The 22345-nt window shown below is 37.9% G+C and overlaps 1 protein-coding gene across 3 annotated transcripts; it reads left to right on the top strand.

The window, feature by feature from the left end:
- The first annotated feature begins 4991 nt into the window (after positions 1–4991).
- Mbip (MAP3K12 binding inhibitory protein 1) lies at positions 4992–22188 on the top strand. 3 transcript variants are annotated; one of them, XM_032907770.1, is made up of 9 exons: positions 4992–5190; positions 8492–8611; positions 10321–10539; positions 10628–10724; positions 13071–13136; positions 13391–13543; positions 14893–14990; positions 20110–20148; positions 21592–22188. In XM_032907770.1, the coding sequence occupies exons 1-9, from the start codon at positions 5062–5064 to the stop codon at positions 21694–21696; spliced, it is 1026 nt and encodes a 341-aa protein (XP_032763661.1). In that variant the 5' UTR covers positions 4992–5061; the 3' UTR covers positions 21697–22188. The 3 variants fall into 3 exon arrangements, with proteins under 3 accessions (XP_032763661.1, XP_032763660.1, XP_032763662.1); XM_032907769.1 differs by having other exon boundaries at positions 21589–22188; XM_032907771.1 differs by lacking the exon at positions 14893–14990 and having other exon boundaries at positions 21589–22188.
- Positions 22189–22345: the final 157 nt, after the last annotated feature.

Genomic DNA, 22345 nt, shown 5'->3' with positions numbered 1-22345 from the left:
CTCCATGGTTTGAGAGAGCCACTGAGACCAAGCAATGTGTCCCTACAAGAAGGCCTGAGAGCCCACTGTGTGAAAGTATGAAGGTAAAGCCTGGGTTGCCTTGGAGACTCCATGATGTTGGAGATGCCAGAACTGTGAAACATCTGCCAAGGAGAACTGCAATATGAGTTGAACCAGTTCAAAAGGGAGACGTGTGGTGCATATGGTAGAAATATTATTGTTTGCTTTTTTTTAAATTTTGAAGTTAGTTTTATCTTTGTCTGTTTTGTTTTGTTTGTTTTTTCTTTATTTCAATCAGAGGTCGTTAGCCCAACAAGGACTCGCATTTTCTGAACTTGAATTTTCTACTTTGAACTAGTTAGCCAACAGTGTTAGCTTGTGAAGCCCAGCACTTATCAATGGGACAAGATGTAGTCACTACCTATGTCAAAGATAAAAGACAGACGTCATCTTGGCTAAATGTGTGTTCTTGCCGCCCAGTCTGGGGTACCCCTTTTACAAAAAGAATTAGTTGGGTTACTTTGTTTTTGTTCCCATGTTTCTTTGTGTGGCACACTTTGTTTTTGTTCCCATGTTTCTTTGTGTGGCACCAAAATTATTCCTTATTCCTAACACAGATAACAAAGCTAGAGGAATAGAGCCATCTGAGCCCTTTTAAATTGAAGCCTGAACATTAGACCTGGAGCTACAGGTTTTGGTATTTACCCAGCTAGGTTTTGGTCTTGACTTGGTCCAGTCTTTCCCTGCTATATCTCCAGTCCTTCCATTTGGATAGCACACAAATTTTTTTTAATAAAAATGGTGATGATGGTGTTCTAGTTATGGTTTCTATTGCTGGGCAGAAACACCATGACCAAAAATCAAGTTGAGGAGGACAGTGTAATTCAGCTTACACTTCCACAGTAGTGTTTATCATTAAAAGAAGTCAAGCCAAGAACTCAGACAGGGCAGGATCGAGGAGGCAGGAGCTGATGCACAGGATGTGGAGGGATGCTACTTACTGGCTTGCTCCCCATGGCTTGCTCAACCTGCTTTCTTATAGCACCCAGAACCACCAGCACAGGGGTAGCACCAACCACAATTGGATGTCCTCCCAACCCCGTCGACCACTAATTAATAGGGGCTATCCCAAAAGCTGTTGCCTGTGTGTGGAATATGTTCTTCTAGCTGGGCTGCCTTGTCTGGCCTCAGTGGGAGAGGAAGTGCCTAACCTAGCAAAGACTTGAAGAGGAGAAGGGAAGGGGAAATGGAGAAAGGAGTATGGGACGGGGTGACTAGAAGAGGGTGGTGAGTGGGATGTAAAGTGAATAAATAAAAAATAAAATTAAATTTAAAAAAGAAAGAAAGGAAATGGTTTGCGAAGGCACCCTCTCAATTAAGGTTCTCTCCTTTCAGATAACTCTAGTTTGGGCGTGAAGTCGACATAACACTAACCAGCACAGAAGGCTATCCACATTTATTCATTTAAGGAAAAAACGAGCACTTTGAATTTTCTGTCCCCAGAGACAATAGACAGCAACACTTGGATTTTAAAGAAACCTTTGAACAGAATTCTTACTATCTGTTACAATTTTTCTCTGAGAGATTAACTTCTTTTGTCTCTTTTCCATCTGACAAGTCTATTTTAGGCAAATGAGTTGAGCTCAGTGAGTATACACAGTAGCTTTACCTTTGTTGATGCCTTTGCTTTCTACAATTTCAGTTACTTCTGGCAAACCGTGATCTGCACATACACACACCTTCAGAAATAAGCATGTCACAATTAAAAGTTGCAAGTAATGCCGAGTAATGAGATTATGCTTATCTAATTTAGCTCTATATATTCTGTCTGAGGCACAAACGATCCTTCTGTCCAATGTGTCTACAGCATGTATGCTATTTGCCCATTATTCACTTACAGCTATCTCAGGTACCATGGCTGACACAGTATCATAGTGCTTATGTCCAACCCAGCAGTCATCCCAAAGCATAAGACTAATGCACTGGCAATCCTCACAGGCCAACCAAACACTGTGAAAGACTGCCTCTGAGTGAAAGAAGAAAGTTCTCAATAAGGCAAGAATAAAGTCTACACAGGCTGAGATTGCTATGATCTGTGGTAAGCATCGGCACTGTTCACTGTCTCTGGCATCCACTGGAAATCTTGGGATATACCTGACTCAGACAGGAGAGACAACTGTACTGAGTGAGCAACTCTGTACCAGAACCTGTGCAAACGGTGTGAAATGGGTTAGTGCTGAGAGGAACATGGCGTGTCATTCCCTATGCAACAATGTGAAATGGGTTAGTACTGAGAGAAACATGGCGTGTCATTCTAAGGATCTTGGATCTGACCAGCAGGTGGTGTAGAGCCAGAGGCAACAACAAACATCTTTATTTAATTTTCTGCACCAGAAAAAGTAGGTTGTATTTTTTTATTCACATATCTTCAAAAACACGATAGCTTAGGTATTTTTCTGGGTGATGGATTATTTGATGGAGCTCACTGTAAAGTCTTTTTTTTTTTTTTTTTTTGGTAAGGGAGATAGCCTAGATTCATTTCTAGTTTCTATCGTCTCAGTTGCTTCTTGGCATGAGATTGCAGGACATTAGGAACTCTGTCTCTAATGCCAGCTCCAGCACACAGACTCATTTCTGCTGAGCAGCAGATTTTCAGCAACCCACTCCATAAACTGTAATTAGTTTTCTATAAAAGGACAAATTATTCCCTTTCTAAGTTTCAGTATTATAATTTTGCTATACATTAGTATCTATACATTTCTGTCTCCAATGAGCCCAAGAGAATTCACATCTTTTCGTCCTAGAAAGCTTTCTACTTAGAATAGACAGTTTTATTATAAGGGAAGAAAATAAGAAAAATGTCACTGGGCATCAGAAAGGAATAGAAGATGCCATTAGACAGAACACGCAGTGGGTATTCTAAACATTATTTAAGTAAGCAATTATAAAATATAAGAGTGGGTCTGGACTTGGAATAAGAGAAATATTAGGCCGTTGAGAGATAAATCAAATGACCAGTTATTCTTATATTAGGGGTTCAGGAAATCAAGTAAGGAGCTGGCTATGGGGGCATATGTCTTTAATCCCAGCGCTTGGGTGGCAGAGATAGGTGGATCTCTGAGTTTGAGGTCAGTCTGGATCCAGGAGTTCCAGGAGAATCTCGGCTAGATAGAGAAACCCTGTCTCTAAAAACAAACACAATAGGACAACAACAAGATATCAAGTAAGACTTGGAATTTGCAGCTGGAGAAAGAACTCAGTGGTTAAGAATGCAACTGTTTGTTCTTGAAGAGGGCCAGAGTTTGATTTCAGGCACCAACGCTGGGCAGCTCACATCCCATGCCCCCTCTGGCTTCTTTGGGCAACCATGCATGAGAAGAAGCAAACATGCGCTCGCGCCCGCGCGCGCACACACACATACACAAAATAAAAATTGTGAAATGAAATGCTTAGATTTCAAAATCAGTCCTGACAAAGGAAACGACGAGAAACACCATAATCATTCTTGAATGTGTGGTAAAAGTCCTTTATTGAGTAAAAACATCTGATTTTCAGTACTTGGTACAGAACAAGGACTCTTAGGTTCCACATTACAATTGTCACCCATTAACAAGAGAATCAGAGACAAAGCGTGCTAACATTGAAATGAATTGTGAACTTCTATTACAGATATGAGTGACTTGAATGAGTGGGTGCTTGATTTGAGTTTTAATCTGGTGAAGATTGTATTGCCAAGCCTAAGTTTACATTTTACTGCTAACAAGGAAACAGACAAGCTTTCTCAAGATCCTGTTAAGCCCGATAATACCAGAAGTCTCTGGCTATAAGTGAATAAGAGGCTCCTTAGACAGGTAAAAGGAGTTCTTTCATTTTTACTGTCCTTATCCCAGTGTTACTTAATTCCTTATTTCTTCCTTCGTTCAGTCTGCTCTCAAACTACATAGAATACCCAGTAACTTCATACTTCTACTTCCACTAGGCTAAATGCATTAACTATCACGAAGAAGAGTTCTAAATCTTTTGTTTGTTTGTTTGCTTGTTTGCTTGTTTTTTGAGACTGGGTTTCTCTGTGTAACCCTTGCTGTCTTGGAACTCACTTTGTAGACCAGGCTGGCTTCAAATTCAGGGATTTACCTGCCTCTGCCTCCCTAGTGCTTTGGTACTGAAGACCTGAGCCACTGCCACCAGGCAAGTTTTAATTTTTGTTTTAAGTTCCGTCCTTTACCTCTTAAACTTGTTTTAAAATTTTAAGAGACCTCTTCATTATAAAATTATAACTTTTCAGTAAAATAAAACTATCTAATAATATCCGATGAGTGTTGATCCAGTTTATATCTTAACGTGAGTGTGGTTACATGGAATAAGTTGGTTTATATTTTTATAAACAATTTTAGGCACCAATTTCCAGTTATTGCACCGAGAAACTGTTGCATGTCAGAACTTTGACATAACTCTGTTTTGCAGATGTAGTTATCAATGTCGTTCTATGGTAGGGAAAAGAGGCATAATGTAGCCCTTTTGTGTTTTTGTTGTTGTTATTATTGTTTTTTTTAATTCTTCGTAACAACAATCTTGTAGAGATGAAAATGTTCTGTCCAGTTACGATCATCCTGGGTATAGTTTTCAGTAATTAGAAAATCGTGAGCACTGCTCCATACTGACCCGCATTTTTTTTTCCAAGACAACTCCACCCTGCCATGTTAGCATTTTAAATTTTAATAGTGGGACCCAAATTCTAACACTTAACAGTAAGGCTCTGCCAGCATTCACGGGGAGCATCTAAGAGCTAAGTGGGTTTCTAAGGCAAAGCCGTCCACTGAAAACACCACCAGATAGTAGGTCCTGCTTAGCTCTCAACAGCACTCACTCATTCCCTCGGAGCGCGGATATCCTTGCTCTTGATTGGTCTTTGAGCACGTCTGTCACACACAGAGGGTGGGGCCTACCCTCGGCTCTAAATGAGACGCTGTAGTTTTACGTCATCTCGGTGAGACGAAATCCGCGAGGGAGGGGTCGGGGTGAGCACTCTTCGCTGTGGTTGGGGGCTGCTGTGAAGGTGTCATGGCTGCTACTGCGGAGCATACTTCCTCGAGCAGCTGCGAGAAGAACCTAGAGCGAAGCTCCAGCCCCCTCCTCACCCGCGAGGTCCTCTGCGAAGTCTTTCGCTCCTTGCACACCCTGACAGGACAGGTAAGTGGAGGTGCGGCGGAGGTGGGGTGGGGTGGGATGGGGTAGGGTGGGGAGCACCCTGTCCTATCCCCTTAGTTCTCTCTGAGGAGGGGCCGCGGAGCCCCCTGGCACTGTGTGTGCCGCTGGTATGCCAAGGCCGGGCTGCCGAGACTCGGAGGAGCCGGGTCCCAGATGCCTGGGACCCCGAGATGCCAGCGGCACACTAGCTGACCGAGCGTGAGTACCAAGGTCTAGAGAAAAGCGGGGTCCTGGCGCCGAACGCTTGCAGAAAATTGATACCCAAAAGATGAAGGTTAAGGAGGCTCCTGACGCTTCCTTTCGCCTCCAGTGTATTTAGAGAAATTCACTGGTTAATATGGCCTGAAACTTTTTCTAGCGCCATCTCCACTCAGTCGGGGTGACTGACTGGGTTTTATTTTTTTTTTTATTTTTTCTCTCACCATTTATTGCATCTCTTACTCTTTTATACGGGGAGAGATGTATAAGGATTTCCACAATTTCATTTGTAGTATGCCTAAATTTTACTGGGAATAGCTGGATGAGTTATGTGCGGCCACTTCTAACTACATTACTACTGTTGTGTAACTTAGCTAATTGCTCTTTACAGAAATGTCACAGTGAAACTGAATTTTAAAAACTAGGTTGCACTTTACTAGATAGTCATTCATAGTGTAAATGAGACAATTTTTAAATAAGGAACAAAAGTACGTTTGCTTGCTTTTAGAAGAGTTTTTTGTCAAACATGTTTCCTGGTTTGGGGCTGGTATAGTGCATGAAATGGACACAGCACACATATATGTCAAGGGCAGTGAGAATAGGGCATTTACCTGATTTGTGAGAATTATTTTTGAAAATCTTAGTAAGTTTATTTTGACTGGCTGAGTACTTGAGTTGTACATTCTGTTTGGTGTTATAAGGCAATTATTACTGGACTTTAAAAGTTAAAAAATTTAAACTCTGCTTAATAAGCAATTATGAAAAAATTAATTACAATCTTTCCTTATTAATAATATTTCATTAGTAACATAACAGATCTTTAAATAGTTTAAAAGTTAGAGAACTTTTTGGCATGGATTTGGAACTTGTTCATTCATATTCTAATGTAAAGATGAGAAAAATATTCTTGAATATTATGCTTAGAAGTTGCAAAATAATTTACATTGATAAATTATTTGAATATCTAAATTTTGCATACCAAATTTTTCAAAATTATATAAATTTATTTCAAAGGTTCAAATGGAAAAGTGATTACTTACACCACCTGCCAAAAATGTGTAGAGAAAATGTTTTTTTAACAGTAAAGAGATCTTTATACATGTGTCAAATATGATTTTAAAAAACCCAATTAAATGTTATTTTAGTAATAGCATGTATTTTTAGATGCATGATTAATGATGAAAGCCATCTATACTTAAAAAGTTGCCCCTGTGGAATGTGTCTTTTGCAACAAATTAAAAGGATTTTTAAGATATAAATTGTATTATGCCTAAGTTTATCTTAAGTATTGAATTACTAGCTCTTTTTGATCTAAAGTGTAAAACTGAATTGTTAAAAAGTATTTTTTCTCCAAATGCAAAATATACTAATACTAACCTTTTTCTTCTCTTTCATTGGCCCAAATTACAAAGCTAAAGATTTTCTGTTAGTTTAAAGTAATGTGTTTCTACTGAACATACATAATTGAATAGGCATTGTTAATAGTATATTAATAGAAAATCTTGAATTCCTAGTTACTGTCCCAAGAATTATGGGGTAAAAATTCATAGACTCCATATGTTACTGGGGAATTTGCTGAATGTTTTGGATATATTTGGGGGTCATTTTTAAGTTAATTTGTTACCTTATTGTTTGGTTTCCATAAAAGACCAAGTATCTTGAGTTGCCTTTGAAAGCTTCTATAATCCTTCCAAATTGACATGAAAATATGATCTAAATATTAATATTTCTTTCCTATAATTATTTTCTCTAGAGAAGGTGATACTTTGCTTTGCTTTAAGATTTGCCTGTTTATTCCCCAAACATAAATTTGCCTTGGTCAACTATAGATCTCTTAGAGGACTGTAAATGCAGGCTGATGGAGTACCTTTATACACAATAATAAATGCAGTTATCTTATTAATTAATCTTACTGTCAAATCTTAATTTAGTATAAGTTTATCTTTGTCAGTATAGCCTGTGTAAAATTTTGTATTTCTTTGTGTTTGCCAAATGTGGACTCAGATGCCTCTGGTGTCAGGCAGTAGGTCTCTATCCATTACTTATACAGTAGAGTGCTTAACATAGGAACCTGAGATCTCCTTGGTTCCATGGACAGCGATTCATGTCTTGGTTTTTTATTCTTACAGCTCATTAAATTATATTTGAGCTCATGAAACATCTTTACTTTGTGGAAAATATGACTAAATCTTAATAAATTATTCTTACAAAATAAGTATAATTAACTTGCTTCCACTTGGATTGTGTCCAGAAAAGTTTATAGGGATTCCCCCATACTCAGTCAAATTATTACAGGTGGAAACTTCTCCCTCTAAAATTTGACAGATTTTCATATTAATTTTATATTCAGGTTCTTGGTAGTTTTCTAGATATACTTTTGCCCTAATAAATCACTAGTTGATGAGAAATTTTCATGGTATCAGATATATCTTTCTAGAAAATCCTTAGGAAACATTGGGCATCCACTTTTGGCTTTGTTAACACTGCTGTGGGAAAGTACTTGTTTTTTTTAACCTCAGTAATTTCATAACTGATAATTAGATTTTTATTTGTACTTGCTGTCATCTATCCTTATGTGTGAATAATCTTTAGTTTTAAATTTTTAATTGGTTAAATTTGAAGACAATAAGAGTGATTGAGAAGACATCAGGGTAATGACTTATTTTAGGCATGTTTTTGTGTGATACGTAACAAAGAGAATACTTTCTGGAAGGCGGTAGTTGATCTCCGTCTGTTGAATGCCTAGGATTCTGATTAGGGCAGACCTATTTTTGGATACCTTCCAAAGGTATTTAAGATATCAAAGTATCAAAAGAGGTTATGGCTTCTCAAAGATGGCCCTATTATACAGACGTAGAAACCAAATTAAAATAATAAGACATGTTTTTATCTTTTATTTTCAAAGCTGTGCCTTTTAGCTTTTTAAAATGGCAACTACAGAAAGCATTTTATTATGTCATTGAAACTTAGTAACTTGAGCAAAATAGGCATGCATTACTCTATAGAAATCTTATTTTTGTGATAATCCCAGATATACAGCTTAATCGTGTAATTTTTGTGATGTTGCTGGTTTGCCTCTTTGAAGCTTAACCTCAGAGATGATGTGGTGAAAATTACAATCGATTGGAACAGGCTCCAGAGCCTCTCAACATCCCAGCCTGCACTGCTCCTTACTGCACTTGAACAACACGTTTTGTATTTACAGGTAAATTTCATATTAGAATGTTTACTGGATATTCAAAATAGAAATTAACTGTAGTTTAATTAGCTGGAGTATTTTTCAGTTCTACCTCAACATTCTGTTAACAATAACTGTTATTAGTAAAAGGTTGCAGAAATCCATATTGAGTCTAGGTCTGTTAATTTCACTAGTGATCGGAATAGTTATGAGAATATAGCCCAACAGACCGATGTGGGTTTGAGAGTGAATAAATGCAATTCTATTCAATTCTGGGCTTTGCTGAAAATTCAATACAGTTCATCTATGGTGGGTTATAATTAAGCAATAAGACGCGGCAGGTGTGAGTCATGCTATGATAATGATTCCATGCCTTGGGTGAGTTGGGAGGCTCATGGAGTGCTTTCAGTGGTTCAAGAAGTGGCATTATCCCAGCATGACACATCCTGGAGTGTCTATTGCAATTAAACAGTTTCAGCATAGTTTTTAAAAAGAAAGTAATTTCTGTGACATTAATGTTTCATCTTAGTGAGTAGCCAGTCACTATTTCATCTTAATAATTTGAAATAATTTATCCTTTATTGGAAGTCAATATTGAATTATTTATCATGGTATTGTTACACTTTTAATATTTCAGCTTGAGAAACGAACAGTATTATAGCCTTGCTGCTGTTGTTGAACATCTCTGCAAGTGTAATTGATGTGAGTTAGAGCTTTTCTCTCATTGGGACAAGCAGAACTGTTTTTCCTGGTCACTTTACTGTGTCGAAGATGTTAGAAGATTTCAAAAGAGTACTTGGCATAGCAAACAATAGAAACAAAATTGTATGAAAAGATGATCAGGATATTGTTTAGAAATAATGTGTTAATTTTCAGCCCTGAATTCATTGACTTTCTGGGAACATTTAACTGTGTTTCATGATAAAAATAACAGTTAACAATTTGTCTAAAGGGCAGGTGATGAGCTATAGAACTCAAATGTGGACCATGTCAGGGTGGGGATGATGAGGAACAGTGGAAGTGAATTTCTATTATGAAGACATATTTTTCTTAAACCTACTGTAGTTGGAGTGATTTGTTTCCAGCTCTTTCTTCCTTTCTTCCTTTCTTGCTTTCTTTCTTGCTTTCTTCCTTTCTTTCCTTCCTTCTTCACTTCATGTGCATTTGCTCTTGTGAAGTTTCATTTCCTGACCCAATAAGATCCTTGCTATGTCAGAGAAGGCTGAGTGTTCACTCAGGGTAACACCTATATACTTCATATCCGTGCTCTCATTCATTGTGGCCCACTGTACTTTGAAGTGGAGAATCTCAGCGATGCAGTGATAATGCAGGGCTTTGCTGAGTGAGCACTGCTCTCCTGCTAAGGACGGAGAACACTCAAGCTAGTGTTCTGAATGACATGTTAATTAAGAGGCATCCAGGCCAGAGACTGAGGCTTTGATTTAGCACAAAATAAAAGATGAATGACAGAATGATTTCCTCAAAGAAAAATTTAAATGTCCTCAGGTTTTCTTTCTTGTCTTCTTTTTAAAAAATAATGTACAGCAAGCGATAAGGGCTATACAGTAGTAGAAAATAGCAAACCTGTGTGTGGTCAGACCTGCGTGTCCTTGTGTGCCACCAGCTTTTCATATTTAATAACTGGTAATACTCATTTATGTAGCAGCAGCTTATACAAACCTATCACTAGTTGAGATGAGTTTGAACCTGAGCAGATGTCACTGTGTTCTTTTCAGCCTTTTTTAGCAAAACTTCAGTCTTTAATTAAAGAGAATTCAACAGCTGCAGAAATAAGACAAACAGAAGCAGAGACCAAGAGTGAACTAAGAGCCAAACTTCCCACTGGGGACCTACAAGATGAAGGAAAGCTCAAAGACGATGATTTAGGGGATGTGAAAAAGACACAAATCCATTTTGATCCAGAAGTAGTTCAAATAAAGGCTGGAAAAGCGGAAGTAAGTTTGGGCTGGTACAAGGATCAGGGTAATATTACTTTTAAAAGTTCTGTTATGTTTAGATTGTTAAATTATTTGTTGTTTATAGATTGACAGACGAATATCTGCATTTATTGAGAGAAAACAAGCTGAAATCAATGAAAACAACGTCAGGGAATTTTGCAATGTTATTGATTGTAATCAAGGTAACTAGAAATTTTTTTAAATAGAATTTTAAACATTTTGACAACTGATGTAATATTTTGTTTTAAAAATGCATAACAAGAACAAGATTCAGTCTTACAGGTTTTTAGTTGGTAATTAAGGCAGTAGAATTTTCCTTTATTTAGTGACGGGCCCTGTTGCCAAGCTGATTTTCATTTTGGTTACACAAAACATCAAGTGAAGGCCGAACTCTAGAGACAGATATTTACCACAAGTCCGAGAAGATCAAAGTTTCTTTAGAGAGTGAAGGTGAAATGTTGGATGACAGAGTTGTTTAGATTTGCTGTTAGGAGAAGACAAAGGATTATGAACTTGAGGTCTGTAAATGTACCTGTGAAATCATGTTAATTCAGTGAACCTAGTAGCAGTAATAGCATTCCTCAAGAGGGAGCAGTTTTCTCTTTACTCCTGAGTTTCATGATGCACCCAGCTTGTCACGAAGACCTGTGGAGCCCTAGGCCTTTCCCTTTTTCACATCGCATACCTTTGCTGTTTCTCCTCAGTCTCCTTTTCCTCTTCACTTGATGCTACAGTGTTTCCAGGTCTGCAGTGTACCTGCAGAACACCATATACTGTGTAGATTGCCACAGATCATATGGAGAAAGGTTTGTAATTGGGCTGAACGTCTTATTGCCATTAATATCTCTTAGTTAGTGATTATAAACATGAAATTGCCCATTGAACCTGGAAGTGACTCAGAATCACATTGATATGTGATGCTCTTAACATAATAATGTGGGCTCACTGCAGATGCTAAGTTAAACTCTTCTACTGTTAACTTGTGTGGATCTCTAGACTTAGCTCTTTATAGCAGGTGTAGCAGTGGCAGAATCTCAGGTGTGGCAATCCAGTTGTACGCACTTCAAGAAAAGAGTTTGCTGAGGGAGCAAGGACATGTGTCACTAATGTTACTCCTCTGTTCCTTCTGCTAACTCCATTATTATAAACCACCAGGGGATAGACGTTGACAGGAACTGAAATGCTCAGCAGGATTCCTTGGCCCATTCAGTCTCTTGCTGGCTCAAAACAGTGCTAGCCAGAGTTGCTGTGGAGAGGGACTGGCACTCATGCATTCCCTGTCCCCACACTGCCACATTGCTCTCTGATGGCTCTGTGCATTTGGAATAGAGCCCTGGAATGGATGATAGCTTTTTAAAAAAAATCCTTAGACCAATGAAAGAATAGAAAGAGTAAAGACGTCTAGACCCCTTGAAGATATTTTGAGGTGTTTCCAAGGAAAAGAAAATGAGTGTTTAATCTTTAAATATAAAAGATCAAGTAGGTTTGCAATTTTATTTATAGTTCAATTTATCACAGATCCGTTAAAACTTAAACTTAAGAAATATATTTTTGTGTTTAAATACATGTGTTGGTGTTTTTTTATAAGACCTTTAAGTTGGTGTAAGAAAAAAAAATTGATTTTAAAAAAATCAGATTTTGTGAAATAACAAAGGACTTAAATTCATTTTACATCCTTTTTTTTTACAAAGTAATATGAGAATTTAACAGAAAATTTACAGCCAATGTATAGCTTTACTGTTACTTCAAGCATTAATCTGTATTTCTATGTTACTATATTATATAATGTGTTCATGTATAACAATTATGCTAATATTTAATAGTATAGATTATACTAACATATGTCTAATTTTTTATAAATTATTTGTTTGATACATAATTTGGAAGAAATTGTAGTTTTCACCTTGCTACAATTATTAGAAACATTTTTACAACATATTTTTCCCAAAATCACAGTTTTTAAAAAGTAGGATTAAAAGGAGTAGATGCCTTTTCCTTAGTAATTTTCAAGTTTGTGTTGTACTTGAGGTTTCATTGTATATTGTACTTAAGGTTTCAGGGTCTTTTTTAAATGTAGAGTTCTAAGATAAAAATGTATAAAATATACAATTAATCCCTCTGTTACATGATCATTAATTTGGTAATAACAAGTACACTGAAAAACTTAAGATAATTTGGTAAATTGGGTTCTATTTGTGTGATAGAGTTAGAGTATGGTACTATATAATATATGAATTATATAATGGTTCTTAGTAATAACTAATTTTCATTAAAGATTATCAGAAGTTATGCCACTTAATGGTAATAGTTTTTATATGTAAATCTGAACATTAACTAAAAATATTACATGTGGTTCAATTTGAGGATAAAGTTCACCCAAAGTATTTCTGTATGTCACTGTAATGTAATTATTACTTTGACTTGAAATTTTCTTATGAGTAAAATGTGAATTATTAAAAGTTAATCATAATCTTGTACATTTGTAATTTAGAATATATTTAAATTAAATGTATCCAAATTCTCCCTAGAAAATAGTTGTGCAAGAACTGATGCTGTCTTTACCCCTTATCCTGGATTTAAAAGTCATGTAAAGGGTAAGTGGCCACCGTTCAGTGCCTCTCTCTCTCTCTGGCAGAAGTTTGTTATAGCCTCTTAGCAATATGGAATAGGAGTGCCTTTCTCATCTAAACGTTCTTCTAAAACAAAAGTGGTGACTTTTTTTTTTTTTTTTTTTTTTGAGCTTGGGCTTTGCTGATCTTCATGGAAAGAATATAAAGTTCTATTGAGGAGAGAGAATTTCTGTTCTTGAAACATAAATTTACATAGGCTTAAAAGTTTCTTAACTTAGTTTCTAGAGTTGTGAATACATATGGACCGCAGACTAGACCTGAAGGAATTGCAGGGTCAGGTCACAAACCCACGGGCATGCTTCGAGATTGTGGTAATCAGGCGGTGGAAGAACGACTCCAGAATATTGAGGCTCACTTGCGATTGCAGACAGGTAAGCGGAGAGCTGGGTCATGTTCTGTGGTATGTCTTTGCAAGTCTTAGGGAAATTAGATTCCTTTAGCTTCCAGATTTTCCTTGAACATTCACTGTAAAGCCATCATTCTAGGTACATAAAGCAGCCAAAGGATCTGTAAGGTTCTTGGTGCTTAGGCTTTTTATCCTTATACTTCTTGCCACTTGGGAAACAAATTCCAAATAGATTCTCTTAGCCTCGTTATTGAAGTTACAACAGAAAATGAATGTAATATTTTACCATGGCCAATTTTGGAACTTGTATAGCTACCTCTAATTATTATTAGCCACCAACTACAAAATATAGATAATTGTGGTCCTGGTCCCCAGTGCACTCACCGACAATATAAATGAATAAGTGCATAGGGAAAATGAACCTATATTTATTGAACAGTACTGTTTGTCAGTGTGAACGTGTCATGCCTATGCCAGTGTGGTATTTAATAGTACCCTGTGGAGGTGATGGTGCTGTCCCTATTAGAAGGATAGTAATTTGCCCAGGACATTGTAGGAAGTGACAAGTGGGAAATAAGCACAAGTCTCATTCATTTAGTTAGCGGGGTCTTGATTCTCCTCCTAATGCCTCTAGATGTTCCTCCTAGAGCTCACTCTTTATCCTGTAGCCAAAGTGCAGTTTTTCAGGCTCATATATGATACTGCTTCTACCTAGGTAAAAGTTCTTCAATAGTTGTCTGTTGCTCTCATACACATAGCAAACTCACTACTTACCCAGAGAGACTGGTGCTCTAGGCCGGGGGCGGGGGGGCGGGGTGTGTGTGAGGGGGACTGCGTGTGAAGCTTGAAGGAGTAGAAAGATTCTGAATATAGTAGTGAACTTGGTGTCTATGTATCTTTAATACACCATGCCCTCCTCTATGACAGTGATGGAGAAAGCCCCTTTAAACAGTATTCCAGGTCAAAGGAAAAAGGATAGCATGCTAGAAGAACTAGAAGCTGAAGAAAATGATAGGACATAGCATAGCCATCAAGTGGAACGGTTGTCTCTCACTGCATGATTTCCCTTCCAGTAACTACCAACACCTATTAGAAACTAGTCAGTGTCTCAGAAAGTGACTCTCACAGACAGCCCTGCAGCAGCGTGGGAGGCAGAGGTAGTATTTAGAAAGCAGAAGTCTATAATTGTCTCAAAGGCTGCAGAGTAAAACTATGAGCTAAGGATTTCAATCGATTTTGCTTTCATCTGCTTATTTTCTTGTTTTAAGTGCTTTTTGTTCTTATATACACATGTATTTGCATGATATTTTAAAAATAAAAATGGTAAGAAAACAGAACTATTAAGATTTCAGCATTTTTTTCCTATGCATTTAGGAGGCCCAGTACCAAGAGACATCTATCAGAGAATTAAAAAACTTGAAGATAAAATCCTTGAATTGGAGGGCATCTCTCCTGAATACTTTCAATCTGTAGTAAGTATTAATGTCTTCTAAAAGCAAAGTGTTCTTTTAAAGATTTTCGTTATGTAATAGTGCACTCATTGATCCACGTGTGAAAGAAACACTTTTAAAATTAAGAGATAGAGGAACTCAGTACTATGGAGGTGATTATCTGCCTCTTAAGAATTTTGATTCTGAATATTTTCAGTGTAGGAGCACTTGTCCTCACCTATGGAAATTCTGCCGAGCCATCTTCATGGCATCATAAGTCAGCCTTTGGTGGTCCAGCCTGTGACTCCAGCTGCTGTCTTGTGACATGGCACTGGCTCTTTGTCTGGGTGGTCTGTCCCTCCAGACTGTTTGACTCAGCACAGAGGTAGCTGAACAGGCCATCCCTTGCTCTCTCACCCATTTCTCCTAGACTTTAGACTGGCCTGGGTCTGTGTAATTCCTCCACTCTTGTTCTTCGTTCATTCATTCATCCTTAACCCCTTTCTCAAGAAGACTGAGAAGCTCCTTTCCTAACAAGTACCTTCTTTGGCACATCAGTGTTTCAGAAAACTCTTGAGTTCACTCTGTTTTCCCACCATCTTCTGACGAGGTGCTTCTCTTCTTGTTTTGCTGTGTTTGTTTGATTGTTTGTTTATGTTCTGAGACAGGGTCTCACTATACAATTCATAGCTTGAACTCTCAATTCTTCTGTCAGCTTCTTCTCAAAGTCTACTAACAAACCATCAGCCGTGCCCCTTTCATTTATTTACTTATTCAGTTGATGTCTACTCCATTCTGTGTGTCCCAAGATGAACTGTGGAGAGGTTCAAAGGAGAGCAAGAAACAGATATGGAGCCGGGAGTGGTGGTACTCACCTTTAATCCCAGCACTCAGGAGGTAGAGGCAGGTAGATCTCTGAGTTTGAGGCTAGCGTGGTCTACAAAGTGAGTTTCAGGACAGCCAGAGCTACACAGGACAGGGAAACCCAGTCTCAACAAAGCTAAAGAAAGGAAAAGAAAAGAAAGAGGTGTGGAAACAAGTGATAGGTTCTCTAGTACGAGCAAGTAGTGTGGAAGCGTACTATATTTAATGTATATCGTGATTCAAAATTAGTCTTTAGGAATACTAATAAAGATAATATCTTTTAAATAAACTAGTACACTACAGTCTTAAACATTTTAAACTGCTATCGTAAAACATTTCCATGTTCAATGGTCAGATTTTTAAAATAATTACATTAAAAGATTACATTACAACACATGCTGGGCAGTGGTGTCACATGCCTTTAATCCTAGTGCTTGGGAGGCAGAAACAGGCTGATCTCTGAGTTTGAGGCCAGTCTGGTATAGAGTGAGCTCCAGGATAGCTACACAGAAACCCTGTCTCCAAACACAAAAGATGCAATACATATTGATGCTTTTCAAAATTTTCTGCTTTTTTTTAATAATAGCTTATTAAGGAGTTTGTTTTTTAACAAATGGAAAGGATTTTAGTTCTCATTTTGTTCCATGAATCAAATATAATTTTTTTCCTGTTAATTTTTACCTTTTTATATGGTATGCTGTAGTGATATTCAGGATAGCCAACCTTTTTCCAATTTCTAGGAGAGTCTACAAGGTTAGAATTCATCTACATGAAAGTAAAATCTTTTCATAGTTCAGAAGTTGTTTCCAACAAAAGATCAATCCTTAAGACATAGAAGGGCTCAATGTTTCCTCACATCCTAAGCAGAGAAGCTCGAGTTTAGTCCATGTTACTCTCCAGATAGAAGGGCATGCAGACTTCTCAGTCCTCGATGTGAAGATAACCAGTGCGGTGTGGCTAGAGAGGACTCACTCTGTTAGGGAATGTCAGCATAACTCTATCCTTTGCCTTAGGCCATGTCTGTGCATAAGTCTACAGGACAGTTAGTCTACATGCTTGAACCTCTCCAGTTCTGTGTTAGCAACTTGCATGTCATCTCTAGTACTAATCCGTTGGATTTCTTTTATTCAGAGACATACTTTTAAAGATCTAGAAGTCCTTCTTTTACAAAGCACCATGGTATCCTAACTTATTGTCCACTTTCCTTTTGTGAATGTTTAAGTCACCTGGCTGATGTCGTCTGTCTCTCACTCTTCTTCCAGTGCAGCTGTGCAGTCAGCCAGCCTCATGTCTTAGTGCTGCACACAGTTAGTTCTCACTCTCTGGGCTTCAGCCAGCTCCGTAGCACAGAGTTTCTCAACTGCCTTAAGTATGGCTCATATAATTTAGAAACGTATTTGCTATTCCTGTCTTCATACCTTCCTCTACCTCTAAATTGACATTCCCCTGAAAAAGATCACCCCTCCAGATCAATGACGGAATCATTTCACTAACCAGAAACTGGACTTTTCCTTGCTCTCTTCTCAATCTAACCACCAGCAGCTGTCAGTTTTCTGTCGTACTGTTTGTTCTGTCCTGTCCTGTCCCTATCTCGGGATCTTACTTTATAGCTAAGCTAGTCCAGCACTGTCTCCTCATTCTTAGTTGATCTCCAGCTAAAATAATCTTTCCAAATACTGTTACAAGTCACTTCCCTGCCAAATATTTTCAATGACTCCCTGCCTGGAAAAGATAAAAAAAAAAAGCTCCTGGATAGAGCATTGAAGTTTCTGTACAATTTGGTGAGTTCTACTTATGTAGAACAGATCCACAATAAACTAAAAATCCAAAGAGTATGGTTGTGGCAGTCTTGTTCTTTCATTAACTAAGTCCATACTAAGAGTCTGAGACTTGGAGTGTAGTTCTCACTGGAGAATCTGCTACAGCCACACTGTCTAATGACATCAGTTCTATTGTTAACAAGAACTGGACTAGGTAAGAAGCTGACCTTTAACCCGCATGGCTGGTGCTTAGGTAGTGGACTTGGGAAAGTATGTAACTCTTGCTCCAAAGCAATGTCTAGATGCAACTCCTGATTTTAAGGGGTGTGACAGTGGAAGAGAATGCTAAATTAGGCCAAATTCATACTGTATGTTCAGACTGTGTGATAGTGTTTGCTAGACCTGAGCCATGAACAAAAGTTAGATCTAGTGGAAACTTAGGTAAATACAGGTTCCTGACTGTAATGTTAAGAGGCTCGAGTGGGAGAGAGACTGGAGTCAAGGAATTGAGTTTAAATAGTATGTCATTGTTCATGCTAGAAAGACGTGCAGGTCTAAATTGTAGCAGAGAAAATATATTACACATAGAAAATTAGCTGCCCTTTAAAGCTGGTTAGCAGAAGGTGGCTTGTAGGAGGCAGCCTCCTTGCCTCTGGGTTGCCTTAATGCACAAGCTACATTGTGCAGAGATAGGGTCAACTTTGATTAGGACAACAGGCTTTCTAAAGTGAGCTGTGAGTTACCTGCTAGTGTGAAATACAATGAAGAGACATTTGTAGATTATCTGTGTGACTGCTTTTGCTGGTTTGGTGAACTCCAAAATATTTTCTTTCAAGTGTCAAAACTTCGTTAAAATGTTTACCTTTATACGTAGATAGCTTCATACCTTAAAAAAAAAAAATCCATATACTATAGTGTATCTAAATGTTCTTGTGAAATAATTGTATTCAAACCTAAAATAAGCCCCAAAGACTCAGTTCACTGTTTTGGTTTTTTTTTTTTTTTTTTTGGTTTTTTGGTTTTTTGGTTTTTAAGTCATTGATCCTTGATCCACTGTGTACCTGTTCTCATTCTGGGTTTTGGTTTTTTTTTTTTTTTTTTTTGGTTTTATGATAATGATGTGATCATTTGTGGCATAGAACTATTGGTATTCCATTGATTACACTGTTGGCATCTCAAGGGAAAGTGTTTCGATGAGTATCTAAAAAAGCTACTTTTTAGGTAGGTAAGAGTCTGCACAGTGGACAGGTTTAAGTTAAGCTCCACCTATCCATGTGGCCCACCATAGCTACCTAGCTCAGCTTGGCAAAGAGGAGCATACTTATCTGAGCTCTATTATTCCAAGTCTAGTAATTTTAGCACTGAATGACTGCTATTTAATACAGCCGCTCGTATGAGGCATTCTTAGGTGGTATCTAGACAAGAAAGAGAATCTGAGTTTTAATTTCTTCTGAATCTTTGTGGTCATATATGTTCATTAAAAGTTCTTTCATGTACATACATTATGTGTTTTTCTTTTTCTTTTTTTTGTTTTTTTGTTTTTTGGGTTTTTGTTTTGTTTTTGTCAGATCTGTTCCGTTAGTAATTGGACACCCAATAATTTCATTACATCACAGCTCAAAACACTGAGGAGTTTGTCTCTGTAAGCCCTGTCAGCTTGAGGAGAATCTAACATTCAGGCTAGCGTGCCTGTGCACACACCACCAGGGATTGAATCCAGGGCTGGGCAAGTGTTTTACCAGTCTGCGATCTATTTAGCCCCACTGCAAGAAAATGAATTTAAATGGAAATTATAAAAAATGAGAACACAGTCTTCAGAGTGATGTAGCTGCAAAGTCAAGACTTGAATTCTTGCTCCTCTTGGGTCTATCTAGTGTTGGCTTCTTCACTGATACATGGCAAGGCTACTATAAATTTTAGATATTTTAGCCACATACAGCAGTGGCCCAGAGGAACCTTTGTTTTCTCACAAGAGAAGTTGGCAGAAAATTTCTCCTTAATCCCAGCAGACCCTCCTTACTCATTGGCTACAGTTAGGCCATGTGCATGTCAATTTCTAAACAAGAGCATTGGGGTGGGGTAGGCACTGCCTTGAGTCACACAGAGGGCACAAAGAGCTGCTTGCTTAGACTGGCACAGTGCCTTCCATGGTCAAAGATACCTGTTGCACATATGCACGCGTTATGTATGTGTTTACTTCTTACTTCAGTATGCCAAGTACCTTTTGCATCTATCCATTGTTGCTTCTCTTGGTCAGTTTCCCAGATGGGAGGGTTCCCAAGAGCTATTACTCAGATTATGAGAAGCTGGTAACTAATGGGAAGTAGGTATTTGCCAGAGAGGAGCTTGCTGTTACACTGTTATATACTGTTTGTAACAATACCCTCCTCTGTGGGTAACTTTGTAGACTATGCTTCCTGATTTTAGAACTGTTTGGGGTTCACAAAGGCTTTCCATGTATCTATTACACAGTCTTCTACAAAGGGAGTAATGCTGATGTGTCCTAAATAGTCATTATTTTGTTACTTTTATACTAGAACTTTTCTGGAAAAAGAAGAAAAGTCCAACCACCTCAAGTAAGTCATTTTGTCTTCCTTTAGACTTCAGAAATAGATTAATGAGTTTTATACTTTATTAACAAATATGTCTACTCTTGTTGCTTTTAGTCATACCTTGGCAGACTTTAGGTTGAATTAGGGAAGCCATTTTATTTTAAGACCATAGAATGATTTCAACAGGCTAATGAAATACAAAAATCTTCACCTTGTTTTTAATAAAATATTGGGTTAGAAAACATTTAAGTGCCCAAATGACTTTAGTCTCCTCCCACCTTGCCTTTTATGAGCACTACTAATTAGTGTTATCTAAATCAAAAAGAGGTGACATCATGTCTGGGGAGATGGCTTAATGAGCAGAGGATTATATAACATTCAAGAAAACCTGAGTTCTGATCCATGGCATCTGCTTCAAAAGCAGAGCATAGCGGTGCGGGTCTGTTACCTCAGCACTGGGAGACAGCAGCTTACGGGGCAGCTGTCTAACCAGTGGGCTCCAGGTTCACTGAGACTGTCTCAGAAAGTGTGATGGGGAACAGTTGCGGAAGATAGCCACTGTTAGTCTCTGACCACCATAGGTGTATGTATCCGAAAACACATACTCTGTGCTCCCCCTCCCCTCCACACCCATACACAAATGCTAATTACAGCTTAGCTCTCTGTCCAAAATACTTAATTAGTTGAATTAAAATAGTATAATTTTGCCAGTCTTAATGATGTAAATTAGAGTTGGGGAAAACTTTTAAAATTTGCTATTTTTTTTAAATAGTATGTTGCTACTGGGTGTGGTGGTATATACCTGTAATCGTAGTACTCTGGAGGATGAGATGAAAGGGTCAGAAGTTCAGCCCTGCACTATATATGCAATATATATATAGTAAAGCCCTGTCTCAGCATGCCATGTCTCTCAAAGTAGCTTATTACATACTTATGTACAATTTTGAGTCATTTTTTGAGAGTAGTCTTTGTTTCAGAGATTAGTTGGTCCCTCAGAAGGAAAGTTCTAGGTATTTTAGGCATCTAAGCTAATCCTCCAGTGCAATTTTTTTTTTTTTTTTTTTTTGCTGTAGATTATGAGTCATTGGGGTTTTGTTTTGTTTTTTAAAAAAGCTTTTATTGGTATTTCAAAGCTCAGAAACTCCAGGAAAGCTTTGTCACTAGGGAGGAGACTCAGGTCAGTATGGCACTGTGTTATATATGCATTTGTTCTGTGTTGCTAGGATGAAATCCAGGGCTTCCCATGCGTCAAGCAAATGCCCTGACATATGGTTACAGCCCGGAAAAAAAATAGAAGCCTTGTTAGTTTATACCTCTAAATTATGGCACAGTCACCACACACAGCTTTCAGTCTCAGAACTGCTATACAGTAATGTGCTGCTGAATAGTTAGGTATTTATAGTTCACTTAGCACTTTATCCTCCTTAAGAAACTTAAGTCTTATTCAGCAATTTGTGTCTCCAGCAGAACTATTCACTGGCTGAACTGGATGAGAAAATTAGTGCTCTCAAACGAGCCCTGCTCAGAAAGTCGAGAGAAGCAGACTCCATGACCTCTCACCACCTCCCGTGAGACCACTCTGTCACGTTGCTTCCCTTTAAGATGCGAGTGCGTGTACCTTACAAATGCTTAACTATTTGCAATGTATTCATCAACATAACCTTGTCTGGAAAGTCAAGGTTTATTTTTGCATGAGACTGGCCGACAGCAAATAATCAAATATTGCAGTGTTTGGAAATGATATAACCCTTGACCATAGCACTGTTGGAATTTGTTTCCTTCTGTTTTAAAGGAGGCATTTTGAATAGTACAAAAAATTTGAAAGAACTTCTTTTGGTGGACCACCAGAGATTTTTTATTTTGATAGTGGTATTTAAAAGGACTTTATATTTGTAACATTGATTAACCAATTTTTTTTTTTCAGTTTATATCAGTACTTTGTACATAGTGGGCATTTAACAAAATTTATTGACAGTAAAACAAAAGCTGACAAATGCATGTGTATAAACTTTCTTTCATGTCTTTCTTATTGTAAATAAACACTTGACCAGTTTTATCATCTTGGCTGTGGGCCTTGAGCAGGTTAATCTCTGTGCCCTGATTTGCTGATCTGTAAAGGGAATGATGGGAGAGCCTCTTTCATCAGTGCCGTGAGGAACAGTGAGCGCAGAGAGGTTGGCGTGAGGAATGACATGGCAAACGGTAACGCTTGTGTGTGATG

Source organism: Rattus rattus, chromosome 7 (genome assembly GCF_011064425.1).
Source record: "Rattus rattus isolate New Zealand chromosome 7, Rrattus_CSIRO_v1, whole genome shotgun sequence".
NCBI lineage: Eukaryota > Metazoa > Chordata > Mammalia > Rodentia > Muridae > Rattus > Rattus rattus.
Note: the sequence above shows the minus strand (reverse complement) of the source record. Positions and strands in the feature narration are given on the sequence as shown.